The following is a 14,389-nucleotide window of genomic DNA, read 5'->3' as shown; positions in this document are numbered from 1 at the left end:
TGTCTTTCTCATCATGAAAGTTTATGTACAGTATTTTTGCATAAAGATAATAAAATCTACTTTTACAAAATTTTAAGGACAATTAAGCTTAAGCGTTAACTATTCTGGCATTTTTCACATGTACAGAGGTCAGTATTAACAAAGGTAATTTGCATGTAGGCATGTTGAAATTATACAGACAGATTGTAAGAGTAGAAACTATTCATGTTAAGTATAGAATATGGCTCCTTTAAACACAAACGTATCTCCTCGTGAAGATGACTTAATGCACATTCAAATCACATGCTCTGGAAAGCCAACACAAAGCATGGTTTTCCATGGTCTGATACACTACCACACTAATTCAAAGGATTGGATGGTAAGCATCACATGACTATCAGTACCAATCAGAGCTCAGAGGACTGTAATGTGCATTATATGTGCACAAAAGACACTAAATATGATGTTTTGAAGATTCATCTGTGATGCCACTGCAGGTTCAGCAGCTCTACGGAGCAGAGCACATCGTCACGTCTCATGAGACGCCATCGGCGCCGCAGACGGAAACCCAAAGCACCCAAGATGGAGAGGGTGAGACTCCTGTGCCTGATAAACATTGTGTTTGTGTCCGGCTATCAGTGTTGAACTGTCTCTTTAAGTGCGTCCTCACCTCTCGCTCTCTTTCTCTCGATCTCTCCAGTCCTCATCGTTCAGCAGCATAACTGACTCCACCATGTCTCTGAACATCATAACTGTCACATTAAACATGGGTGAGTATGTGCACATGTATATCTGTGTGTCTGCCGTCGAACATGCGCCACTCTTTTAAAGACAACATGAACAAAATCCGCTAAATGTAGAGCAGGACTTCAGTTATCAGACACAGGTAGCTAAAGCTAAATATTGGAGAATGTGCACCAAATCAAATTGAAATTTTGAATAAATTAAATAAAAAAAACATAAGGCCTGAAGTCCAAGATCCCATAGCACAAAATCATTACCTAAGAATTACAAAATGTGTGCACACTGGGGACTGTTTTTTGTTTTGTTTATGTTTTTTGTTTGTTTGTGTGCACTTTGTACACATTTTTGTGCATCACTGAATAAATATGAACTAATTCTTTGACATCGGACGTAGGTTTCTTCCAAGCGTAACGGCTTATTGAAAAATAAAAACGTAGGGCGGGTTTTGGTTCTATGCATTGGTTGTTCTGAGTTGCAACCTTTGGCCCGTGGTTGTGTGTCGCTCCAGCCGATAACGGCGCATGTCAGGGCGGGACTTTATCGTCTGTGTCTGAAGCTCGAGATCCAGGAGCCCTGCTAAAGGCTAGGGGCCGCGTGTGAATGTTGTACAAACGGTAACTGAACATTTCTGCATACTGCACCTTTAAAGGGGGGGTGAAACACTCAGTTTCAGTCAATCTCATGGTAATCTTGAGTACCTATAGAGTAGTATTGCATCCTTCATATCTCCAAAAAGTCTTTAGTTTTATTATATTTATAAAAGAAAGATAGGCTGTACCGAGTCTTTCCGGAAATAACCGAGCGGCTGGAGGCGTGCCGTGTGGGCGGAGCTTACGCGCCGATAGCTAACAACACACAGACATTTGAAGCAGTTTTACTCACCGCCTGCGGTTCCAACGCACGACCGTGACCCTTTATCGTTGGCACTGCTCCATCCTTAAGCATTAGATGATCTGCAAATCCGGCGTCGAACTAGGCTTTGTTTATGAAACAATCATCGTCGAAATGCAGGGAACAAATAAGAACACTTGCACAACTCCGTTGATGCTCTGGAAAAACAAACTCCATCCACTGGTCCCTTAACGCTGGATTCTTTGGGAATCTGTGCAGGGTTGTCTTGCCCTGGCAACCAAAAACCATTGGTGACATTGACTTCCCTAAAGCCGAGCACAGCGCTTTGATGGGCGTACCGCTTTCGCTCTCTCGCTCTGGTCTACGGGTGCGCGCGCGCCCTTCCGGGAGAAGTGCCCTTACGACCCGTATAAGGAAATTCCGCCCCATCTGACGTCACACAGGCCCATACTCGGAAAAAAAATTCCGAAACTTGTGACAAACCGGAAGGAGTATTTTTGGCACAGAAATACTCTTTCAAACGTACAATTTAATTTTTGAAACTTTGTCCATGTTTAGCATGGGAATCCAACTCTTTAACAGTGTAAAAAACTCAGTATGCATGAAATAGCATTTCACCCCCCCTTTAAGTAGACAACATTATGGGGAAGTCCTGCCTACATAACTAGAGAGAAGTTTGTCATTTTTACCAGAGGATCCAGTTATGACATTTTTATTAAACATTAAACATAAAAAAAAAAAAAAAAAAAAAAGAAACATGTGCACGGATGAATTATTCACAATAAGATCTATATCATGTATTTAGAAAATGCCTTATGTTTCTTTTAATTTACTATTCAAGTCTTCTTTTAATCGTACAAGAGGTTGAGGTTGTTACCAGAGCCCGTCTACAGAGAGCCTGGCCACTCCCTATTAAGTCCTATTGTACCGAATTTTGGTTGTAGTTCCACCAGAGTTCCACTGGGGGCGATCGCCCATGAGTGCAAAATGAATGGGAGTCTATGGGTCTAGACGGCTAAATTTGTCTCTTTCACCCGATCGCCGTTGAGAAATCTCAGATATGAGTGTAGGTTTTGCAAGTTCAACATGGGTTATAGGTCGAAAGTTGAATGAACGAGTACTTATGTCCTTTTGATTTCTTACAGGTTGAGTTGTTGTTGCCCATAACACGCTACCATTCTGCTAATGAACGCTGATTGGTCAGTGAAGGACTGATTACGACCAGAGATACCGCTTGGTGGCATTGTGTGTGTGTGTGTGTGTGTGTGTGTATTTTTGCCGTGGTCTTTTAAAACAACAAAACAAAAACTCTTCTAGCACGTGTGTTTACCTGTGTCAGCTGTGTTGTCGATGCCTCGAAAGAAAAGAAAGTGCAGAGCGCGAAAGCACCAAAGTGACTGAAGGATTGCCGTAAAGCAGTATCTCTGGTCGTACGAAGACGTCATTGAAAGACTTTTTAAAGCAAATAAGTGACTCTAAAAAATCTTACACCCAGCAATGTGTAATTTCTTTGCATCTCCTTTCGAATAGAACATTCAAATTACTAGACAAAAAATTATATCCTGAGAAAAGTGGATTTTGATGTGTATAGCGCCATAGACCTCCATTCATTCTGCACTCGTCCTGTGAGCGCCCTCATATGGAACCAGAGTGGAACTGCAACCAGTTCAGAAGCCGGAAGTTTACTGAGAGTGGAAGTTCTCCCCTTATTAGACATTCTCTGATGTTACTAAATTTTAATGAAAGATTCTAAAATAAAAATAGTGTTTTACAGCACTCTCATTATACTAAATCTATACTTTGCTCCTCATCTCTCCATTTTGTTTTTCTCTCTTGCTATAGAGAAGTATAATTTTCTGGGGATTAGTATAGTCGGGCAGAGTAATGAGAGAGGTGATGGAGGGATCTACATCGGCTCCATCATGAAGGGCGGTGCGGTGGCTGCTGACGGACGCATTGAGCCTGGTGACATGCTTCTGCAGGTCAGTCACTCTGTCATGGTCTGTTTTGGCTGTTTCTAAGAGATTTCTAAGAGTTGCTTGCTTTTGTGTTGTAGGTGAACGATATCAACTTTGAGAACATGAGTAATGATGATGCAGTGAGGGTGCTGCGAGAGATTGTCCATAAACCTGGGTAAGAAGTGGATGCTGTGATGTTCGCTTCTCATGTTACGGGCTAAGTGATATTTATATCAGCACTGACGTTACTTATGATCGTGCATCTTCACGTTTACAGGCCCATCATACTGACTGTGGCCAAATGTTGGGATCCAAACCCCCGTAGCTGTTTCACCCTCCCAAGAAGTAAGAGAGATGCTGGGTTACAGTGCTGTTCAAGTCAACCTGAAGTGGTTTTCGCAACCATTTCACTTTCACAGTTAAATTACTTTCTTTTACTGTTCTTGACCTTTTTGGTAGCAAGTGACCAGGCCCGTTGGCTTCCCCTGTGTTTGTCCAGGTGAGCCGATCCGTCCCATAGACCCTGCTGCCTGGGTGTCTCACACGGCCGCTATGACGGGGGCGTACCCAGTGTACGGTATGAGCCCTTCCATGAGTACAATCACCTCCACCAGCTCCTCCATCACAAGCTCCATTCCAGAGACTGAGCGTAAGTGTTTATCCGTCCCACCCTTCCCATAGTCCACCTCTGCTGTGCCCGCTGTCTGTCGCCAGAGGATGACTTCATCTGCCAGTCCACTGCTTACTGTGTTTCGATCGTAGCCCTTATCAACTGAGTGTGTCAAATTAAAATAAAAAATTTGTGATTTGTCTTGAATGAAATACAAAAACTCTACATTGGAAATTAGGGCCACCCTTGTGGAAAAGAAGCACACATTTGCATACAAAAGAATACTTATAACGGAAATAATATACTTTAAAGGGTAACTCTCGCCAAACTGCAACCTAGGGTCTTTTTTTGAATCTACCCGAGGCGAACTTTCATTTAAAAGCATAATAGGGTATATGTCGAACGTCGCATTACGAAACCGGAAAACAGAACGCATCGCTTCCGGTTCAGGTCTTTTGTATGTGCTTCTTGCAATTTTTTACTGTTTTACTCAAGATAACTTAAAAGGAGCGAGCAAAGATGATCATAACCAATGTCCCTCGCATGTGAAGATCGATATTTAAAAGTAAAAAAAAAAAAAAATCTTCACACTAACGTTTAGATATTTAAATAGAATAAAACGCCAATAACAAAGTGAGATAGGTAGGTTAGCTGATTACCTTAAAATTCCATAGATATCGGCGTCAGTTCATACGGCTGTTAACACTTTCTATGACAAGCGGATGCGATGAGACCAGGTTTCCGGTTTCGTCATGCGACGTTCGACATATACCCTATTAGGATGGAAACGCCACTTTTAAGTTTGACCGTATTTGCGTTTTCGGTCAAATTGCCTTTTGAATGGGAGTGCTTGGGGCACTACTATGATAGCATCAAAAATCGCTACAGATTACAATTAAGCACACTTCTTTTTCTCAAGGGAAATTAAATTTGTAATGTTTGAGATATCAGAAAGTCTTCTCAGATCAGTTGGTAATGGCTACAGCACCTTGATGTTCTCACGGAGTAATTCTCCCACATCTGTGGACTGCTCTGCACCTTCTGACTGCTTTACTCCGCAGGGTTCGAGGATTTCCATCTGTCCATCCATAGTGACATGGCAGCAATAGCCAAAGCGATGGCATCGCCAGAGTCAGGCTTGGAGGTGCGAGACAGAATGTGGCTGAAGATTACAATCCCAAATGCATTCATAGGTAAAACGGCACCCTCATTCTTAAAAATTCTGAAACTAATCTGGGCGTGGGAGGGAAATACCACCAAAAATAAATCTGTTATCTACATTTTTCCATAATTTTCAGTATCTATCCAGTTTATAGCCACTTTTGTATTTGATTTGATTGGCCATAATTGTTCTGAATTAATTTCAAATAATTGAAATATTTGACATAAATGGATGTCACCATCTATGGTGGTGTTTTTTTATCTCTTTTAAAAGAAATTAAATGGAAGTAGTAACAGATTGTTTCTTCCATATTGTGCTGTACATCTGAGCATAACGGATTAGAGAAAAAGGCCAAAAGTAGGCGGGACTTGGTTCTATTCATCAGATTGGATGATTGATTGGATGTTGAAATGTGGGCGTGACACTCAAAAGTGGAGGCAGATGAACGTGAGCTTTCAGGGTGGATTTAAGTGACTAATGATTGGGGAAGTCCTGTGTATGTCACCAAAGAGAAGGCGTTTTCACCGGAAGATCCAGTTATGACATTTTGATTAAACATTACCGAGGTTATAATAAAAGAAATGAAATGTATGCACCGATGAATTGTTCACAATAAAATAGATGGGGTGATTTTTAACATCATGCCCACTTTAAAGATGTAATTTTCCACTTTTTTAATTTTAAAACATCAACATACAAATGTATTTAGACACTTAAAGGGATCTTTTACTTATCTCTGGGAGTCCATATAATGCAAGTGAATAGGTTCTGATATGTCGACGCTCCAAAAAGCACACACAGTCATCGTTACATTAATCCGTATGACCCATGTGGAAGAATCAATGTCTTCTGAAGCGTGTTGTGAAGCTTGACAGTCCACTGCACTTCTGCTTCACTTCTCACGTGAGCTTCACAACGCGCTTATGTTTACAACCCTTAAAAGCACATATGACAGTTGGACAAAAGGGATAGTTTATATGATTAAACATATTACTATTTTTCTTATATACAATTATCTTTTTGCTTTAGAAGACATTGATTCATCCAATGGGGTTGTATGGGTTACAACAATGATGGCTGTGTTTACGTCAACTTTCAAACTCACAGAGATGGATTATTTTTTTATAAAAATCTTTGTCTGCGTTCATAACTCATTTAAATGAGGGTGAGTAACTGATGAGAGAATTAGTATTTTTGTTTGAGCTATCTCGTTAAGAAGGATAGTATACTTTTCAAGCACCAAAACATTACGCAAATGTTACGTTTTTTATTATAAAACAATAGATACGCCGTTCAAAATGAAAACAGACTGTATTTGGAGGGTTTGTGGTTGTTAATGTTGATAGTCAATGTGATGAATTACACCTGTGCATACTCTGCTAGGACAACAGTGTCTTCAGAGGTGAAATATTAGTTTTTCCTATCAGGTTCAGATGTGGTGGATTGGCTGTATCATCACGTCGAGGGCTTCACTGACAGACGGGAGGCACGCAAATACGCCAGCAACCTGTTAAAAGCCGGCTACATCCGCCACACTGTCAACAAGATCACCTTCTCTGAACAGTGCTACTACATCTTTGGTGACCTCTGTGGCAGTGAGTGCATGATCTTTAGATCTTAGATTTCTCCCCACTCTTTCACGTTGAAGCATCTTTTATTTATTCATTTGGAGTAAACTCTGTTTCCCTCCTGTTTGTTCCTCTTCTCTCTCAGATATGGCCAGTCTCACCTTGCATGACCATGATGGTTCTAGTGGGGCGTCTGACCAGGACACTCTGGCCCCGTTGCCCCACGCTGGGGTGGCTCCCTGGCCTCTCACCTTCCCTTATCAGTACCCGATCCCTCACCCGTACAATCCCCATCCAGTGCACGATCCCACATACAGCTTCACTGCAGGGGGCGGCAGCGCCGGTAGCCCTCACAGCGAAGGTGAGACTTCATCCTACCTGGGGGCTTGGAGCAAAAATACCACCAAAATATACAAAAATGCCCCTCAAATTCAAAATAAGGGGGCAAGTAATGCCTCTATACAATTAAACTACGTTTATTATGACTGTTGCGATGCTTTAAAAAAATTTAATGAAAAGTGTAAATTGATTCTTCAATTTCAAAGATTTCTTAGTACATGGATTTTTGCAGCGTTGAGCATTATAACCAATCACACGTTTCTGTATGAATTCATTGGCCAATCAGAGACATTTAGATTAGTCATGATTAAAATGAAATGTAAAAACAAATAAGAAGGGTCGATTGTGGCATTACATTTAGATCTGCTCACAATGCATCAAAAAAGTTTTCTTTTTACGCTGTTTTTGCAGCATTATAACCAATCGCACACATTATAACCAATCACAATCACAGCATTATAACCATAATATTATATGAATTTTCATAATATTTCAGCCTTACCCTGTAATGAGTTACTGTTTTTATTTTATTTATCATTTATATACTTTATGCAGGATATTTAAAATTGCATTGATCCCATAACATTATGCAGTTGTTGTGTAAATGCATTGATGCCAGCAGCTTTAAGCAGTCTTTATAAGTGTACATAAAAATGCCACGTCAGATGCAGCTTCTGTGCCAACTTGACAAGGTAAAGATGGCTTTTGTTGATGTTGATCAAATGAGTTACAAACTTGTACCCTGATTGATAGTTCAACCAAAAATGAAAATTCACCCGAAATTTCTTTCTTCTGCTGAACACAAAAGAAGATATTTTGAAGAATGTCGGTAACCAAACAGTTGATGGACCCCATTGACTTCCATAGTATGGAGAAAAAATACTATGAAAGTCAATAGGTCATCCCCATCATTACTGACATTCTTCAAAACATCTTCTTTTGTGTTCAGCAGAAGAAAGAAACTCATACAGGTTTGAGGATGAGTAAATGATGACAGAATTTTCCATTTTATGGGTTCATTGTTTAAATTGAAATATTTTACAAAAGAAAACCGCACAGATATATTTAATTACAGGTCATTATTTTTCAAAAATGCCCCAGAAAATCACTTTCGGAGTGCAAAATAATCCTTATCCTAAACCCTGCATTGAACTCTTCCACCCTCATCCGTTCATAAGGAGAATTCAGTGATGGAAAAAACATATTTTAAACAGAAAGTCTCACTTTTCCTTTCTTTCATTTCGCTCGCAGGTAGTCGAAGCAGCGGCTCGAATCGCAGCGGTAGCAAAAACGACGCGAACGCAGCGGCTGGAACGCAGGAGTCTGGAGGCCGATCTGGCAGTGGCAGCGAGTCCGAGAAAAGAGAGAAGGCTCCCAGCGAACGCTCTGCAGCGCCCCCTAGCGAACACAGCGTGCGTAGCTCACACACCATCCGAAGCACACACTCTCACGCCCAAAGCCTGGTGTGTGTACCGCCCGGCCTCCCTCCACAGACGCCCTCCACAGCAGCACCGGGCTCTCCTCCAGACCGAGACCTGTCCTCGGTGCCACCCGAACTCACTGCCTCGCGCCAATCTTTCCGCATGGCCATGGGGAACCCCAGCGAGTTCTTCGTCGACGTCATGTGATGTGCTTCAGGTGACCCAGAGGGCCGACTCAACATGCGCAGGCATGTGAAATCAAGAAAGAAAGATGGGGGAGGAAGACCAGAAAGAGATGCATTGACATTTTAGCTGGTGGAGCGCGCCGAGTGTCCCTCCTAATGTCCCTCCTGTGTCCTGTGGCTTGCACTTTCTTCAGTGAAGAAGACTGGAACAGATCACGTATCCCATCATGCCCTCAGAGACCGGAGTTCTCTGAGTAATGGTGACTCTGTGGGATGCAGTGATGAAGTCTGAGTGAAGCTGAATGCTTGCTGGTTTTTGTGTACTTTACCTGCATTTTATAATATTTTGTCCTCTGACCAGTTTATTATCCTCAAGCTAAGATCTGTTTATCAAGCAAAATGAAAGAAAAGCATGAGACATGGGAAGAAAAGTGAGGTAATCTTCTACTTCTAAATCACCTTTTGCTTTTTAAAGGATGAACAAATAATTTTTAACGCTATCAAAAGATAGAATCTTTGGCAATTATTTTGTATTTATGACTTAATTTTCTGCTAATAATTGTGGAGAGTGAGAGAGAGTTAAAAAAGAGAGTTTTTAAGTTTACAGACAGGACTTTTAAAGTCTGCCTTACCTTCGGGTTAAAATGAATTTATTAAACATGATACATGATGTTTTTTTGTTTTTAATAACGTGAACCAATGAATTGTGCACAATAAGACCAGGGACTTTTATTAATCAAGTAGCTCAAGTCGACTATGATTTGATGTTGATTTAAAGAAATTAATTTGGGAGATATTCAGTCCTGTACTGTTATTCTTTGTAATATTCTACGTGTGCTGAACCTGCAGCAGTGATGAAGATCAAAATGGACCTTTAATGTTTCAATATTATCAGCACCCCTGAATGAACCTGATGATGCACTATAATAATGTGATGAAGAGCAGCTCTCTTCACTCTCTCACTCTTCCTCAAACAACACAGTACTTAATATGTTAATGTTTGTCTTCATTAACTATCAGCACTCTGCTTTATTGTTTCTCTGTAAACCTTTGATCGTTTTTCTCAGATGCATTTATCACATGTTTAATTATTGGAAAACAGTATTAAATGGTTCAATTTAATACTCACTGTACACTGTTTTATGACAAAACAAAACAAATTGTTTTATTTATAAATATAGTTTATTGCCTAAACACTGAGTGTGGATCTTTCTGGGTTTTGTTGACGTCACTTTCATTCTTTTGCAGTTGTGAAGACAAAACAAGACATGTGATCAGCTATAGACAAAAAAAGAAAGAAATCCTGAACCGCCCAACAATAATTATTATTATTATTATTAAAAATATTTTTATTTGATTGAATTATTTATTTATTTACAGAAAAACAGTAAAATTTAAATAATAACATTTACGCTTGCCTTAATTTGCTTTCAAACGTTAAACCATTTAACTTTTATTTTTGCGGGAAACTGCAGGGAGACCATAACGCTTCTCTTTGTTAACAGACTTCTATATGACTCCCATTATAAATTTGGGAAGATGGTTGCCGCATGTTTTGTTTCCAAATGCAAATCATGCAGAGTTTGTGTGGAGTAGCAGTTTGTGAGTCGAAACTGAAAACATAATTTCATCCCAACGGTTTTGATGATCGCAATAAGCCATATCTTGTTCTCACAACCAAAAGCTCAATGGTTTAACGTTTGAAAGCACATTAAGGCAAACATAAATGTTAGTATTGTACTTTTATTGTTGTTCTGCCAAATAAAATAATGATAATAATAGTTCATCTATTTTAATATTTTAGTATGTTAGTCAACACAAGTGATAAAATAAGTACTTCTTTAAAGCATGACAAAAAAATATTAAAATGATGGTTTAAAACTGCAATTTTCAGTAAAACTTTGAATTTTACATTATTTCAGTGCACATTTTAAGTATACTTCAGTATGATAAGAAACACAGTCATGAATGTGTACTATATTTAAGTACGCTTAAATGGCCTTTAATTAATTATTATAGTATCGGCAAGTACAGTTTTTAAAAAAACATACTTTTAAGATTTGAAGAACGCTAAAAGTGCACATTTGATAAAATTAAGCACACTTCTTTTTCACAAGATGCTGCTTTACTCCTGAGTTCAGGGGCGTCGGCTGATTTCCACTCGCACTTTGTTTTAACGTGCTAGAGAATGATGGGTGGATTTTTTTCTCGTAGAGAATGTTTTCCCACAATGATTTTGACAGTCCGCCGTAGTTTAATGGTGGAAAATGTATTTCGTTCTCTTTGGCTGTCAGAAGAGACGTTTTATGATTTACATTTTCACTGCATCAAAAGAAGATCCAGGGACAAGCTGTAATTTATATACAACTCAGACTGAACCAAATGATGAAGCATCTCGAGATGATTCATAAAGGCAAAAAAGAACACACTTCACATCTTATAAACACACCTGTAACCCTTAGAATGAAACTTTTCCTGCACTCTCGTCTGACGATAAATCCTATAAACTTTCATTAAAGGAATTTTTTTGTGAAGTATTAGTTTTTTTTTGCCAGCTAACACAAACATTCCCCAGGCATCCACTTGATTTTCTGAGGGCAAACAAGGAGCGATGTTACTGTAATAAACCATGGGGGCCTGAATTCATTTTGCTCTTAAAAATGTCTTGGATTCCAGAAAGCAGAGAAAGAGGAGGAGCAAAAGCCAGCACAAAATCTGAAAACTTACAGTGCCTGAGAAAATTATATGATCTGTAACCCTTCATTTGATTCAATCACACTGCGAAAAACTCTCCTCCAACACACACATCTGGAGTCAAATCCCAGCCAGCAGTCTTCCCAGTTTATTTACACAAACCTTTAACGTTGAAGCATACTAGCATACTTTTAAAAACAGTAATTATGGAAATAATATATTTTGAAAGAAAGTGTGAACTTAAAATGTATTATAGTTTAAATTTATATTAAATCCAATTAAGAGTGCCTTTTTGATGCACTAATAACTTTTTATAGTCCCAGACTAAAATGCATGTTTGAGCCGTATTAACTGGAAGCAAGTTGCACTGGCATTTCTTAAAATGTCACTGACACTGTTTCGTCTCAAGATGCACATCAGGTGTTTTTTTTCTAAGGAACGTTTATAAAATCTTAAATGCCCTAATTGAACTAAGGCCTAATCCTGGCTTAATCTAAGCCCTGTCTGTGAAACCGGGCCATGAAATAATATATTAAATTTAAATATACTATTGAATAACACACTAGAAATCAAAATAAGTGTACTACTTTAAAGCACAACAAGATTATTAAAACAAAAAAGTTTACTTAAGTGCGTTAAGACACAAAAGTGTATTCTCACTTAAGTGAGACTTTTATTTAATTAAAATATTATGTAATCTGCAGGTGTATTTTTTTTAAATATACTTTTTAGATTTGAAGTACAACACAAGTGCACGTTCAATACAACTAAGCATACTTATTTTTCACAAGGGAATGCACTTAATCTAGTACTTAATTATTTAAATTCTTAATTATTATTTATTTAAGCACATACATATAGCGGCCCACAAAAGCACTGTGATAATTTTGTTTTTGTTTGTTTTATCTACATCTCAAATGACATATGTGGAGTGTCACTTTAACCTGAATTACCTTATTTTCTTCTGTGGAGGTTGACAACTCACTTAAGGTTGGAGTTCAGCAAACATTACCTCAGTCCGCATGAAAGGCATTGCAGCAGTGAGATGCCCTCAGAATTTACTTTTTAGTAGGCTACGCAACCCTCCATTAAGAAAGAAGAAAAAAGAAAGAAAAAGGATGCGATGCCCTGCCTCGGTTATATCATGAAACCAACGTGTGTGTGCGTGTCCACAAAGATGGCAATATCTAAATCTTGTCCTTGTGGCGACATTTTTTGGTCCCCATGAGAAAAACAGCTTAAAAATTATACTAAGTTATGTTTTTTGAAAATGCAGTAAGTTTTCTGTGATGTGTAAGTTAGGTTTAGGGGATAGAATATAGAATATAGTTTGTAAGTCTATGGAAAGTCCCCATAAAACATGAAAGTGTGTGTTTGTGCGTTAGGGGTAGGGTTAGTGTTAGGGGATAGAATAATAGAATATACAGTTTGTACTGTATAAAAACCATTATGTCTATCATGGAGAGTCCCCACGAAGATGGCGAAACCGAGAATGTGTGTGTGTGTGTGTGGCGCGCGCGTGTGTCAGCTGACGGCTGCAGAGGGAGGGAGTAGCGGGCGACATCTTGGATTCATGAGTGAACGGTGACCGCATCCTAAAACAGCAAATACTCCCAATAACTCTGAGCTTCGGTCAGAACCGAACACATCTGTCTCTGCTGAGCTGAGCCGGTTCGGTCCGGTCCGGAGGGAGACACCGAGACAGACACGCCGAGGTGAGTGAGTGTGTGTGTGAGTGAAGACACCGGTCCGGTCAGTCGTGACACAACCGAGCTGGGCTAGTTAGTTAGCTTAACCAGCTAATTAGCCGGAGTCGGGGTGTTTTACTTTATATTCAGTAATGGAAATATGTTAAATGAATAACGTGTATTAATTGGGATCCGTTATTTAAAGAAAACATAATACGTTTAAAATCGTGATGTCTGTGCGTTTGAATGGGAAGAGCTGCGGCTAGCGTCACATAACGTTACCTCTACATTCATCAATTGCGTCTATTTCAGACAAACATTCTACATCAAATAATCAAATCTGTTTTTCACAATAATACTATAATATGTATAGTGGACTGAATGTGTTTGTTTATTAGTATCTTAGACAGACAGTCCCTGCAGTGGGCTGGTCTGAGGATCCATCCGCGAACATGATGGATGCGGCAGATTATTACATATTGATTAATATCATTATTGGAAATTATAGAAATATTATAATAGCCAGCATTGCCATGTGAACTCTTCTATTTTTCCATCAGCAGCCATGATGGATGCAATAGAGCTGAGAATGACATCATCATCAAAATATGCATCATGTTCTAATGAATATTCTAATATATTCATAAGCACTGTAAGTTATCTGTGGTGGTGTCCCAGTAACAATTAAGTAATCTTGTGTACAAGGACTCACTGTATATTAATATTAATAGCACTCAATTTATTTCAGTGGTTACGCCTGCGTAACGTGTAGGTTCATTTTGGTTTAGTATTAGAACTGTTATTTTTCCGCTTTGTTCAATGGCAGATGAGTGTGTCAGTGACTGGGGAAATGTCACTTTAACCCTGTAAAGCCTGACCTGAAATAATAGTCAAATATTGAACCTTTATGCAAAATATAAAAGTTTGCATGTTTTGTATCGTATTTGATATGTCATGCTTTCATACCTGTTGTTATGGGTATGATATTATGAGAATATGGAGCTCATACTCGAAGAGGAGAAAAATCACCTTCATTTAATTCAATGGACAAAACTGAGGAAGAAATATGCATTTTGGTGCAAATGTTGGCATTTATATGGCCAAAAAGTAATATGATTTTTTTTTTTTACAATTATACTAAAACGTCTTTTACTTGCTAGAAAAGAACTATCAATCAGAAGGCATGTAG

General features: G+C 38.9%; 2 protein-coding genes across 3 annotated transcripts in view; both read left to right on the top strand.

Moving 5' to 3' along the window:
• dvl3b (dishevelled segment polarity protein 3b) overlaps nt 1–10,013 on the top strand; it is a 35,311-nt gene extending 25,298 nt beyond the window's left edge. The window contains exons 6-15 of the mRNA XM_084409090.1: nt 477–570; nt 680–749; nt 3,418–3,557; nt 3,632–3,708; nt 3,811–3,878; nt 4,033–4,182; nt 5,205–5,336; nt 6,733–6,900; nt 7,019–7,234; nt 8,464–10,013. Coding sequence (XP_084265216.1) covers nt 477–570; nt 680–749; nt 3,418–3,557; nt 3,632–3,708; nt 3,811–3,878; nt 4,033–4,182; nt 5,205–5,336; nt 6,733–6,900; nt 7,019–7,234; nt 8,464–8,840 — 1,492 coding nt within the window. The 3' untranslated portion in view covers nt 8,841–10,013. The remainder of the gene's footprint in view (nt 1–476; nt 571–679; nt 750–3,417; nt 3,558–3,631; nt 3,709–3,810; nt 3,879–4,032; nt 4,183–5,204; nt 5,337–6,732; nt 6,901–7,018; nt 7,235–8,463) is intronic.
• Nucleotides 10,014–12,988: 2,975 nt separating this feature from the next.
• Nucleotides 12,989–14,389, top strand: part of ap2m1b (adaptor related protein complex 2 subunit mu 1b) — an 18,376-nt gene continuing 16,975 nt past the window's right edge. Inside the window, exon 1 of one of the 2 annotated variants that reach the window (XM_084409337.1) lies at nt 12,989–13,227. The gene's annotated coding sequence lies outside the window, so the exon portion shown is untranslated. The remainder of the gene's footprint in view (nt 13,228–14,389) is intronic. The other variant, XM_084409336.1, reaches the window with a different exon arrangement.

The sequence above is a fragment of the Rutilus rutilus genome, assembly GCF_951802725.1.
Source record: "Rutilus rutilus genome assembly, chromosome: 5".
Classification (NCBI taxonomy): Eukaryota; Metazoa; Chordata; class Actinopteri; order Cypriniformes; family Leuciscidae; genus Rutilus; species Rutilus rutilus.
The sequence above is the reverse complement of the archived record's forward strand: the minus strand, read 5'-3'. Positions and strand labels throughout refer to the sequence as shown.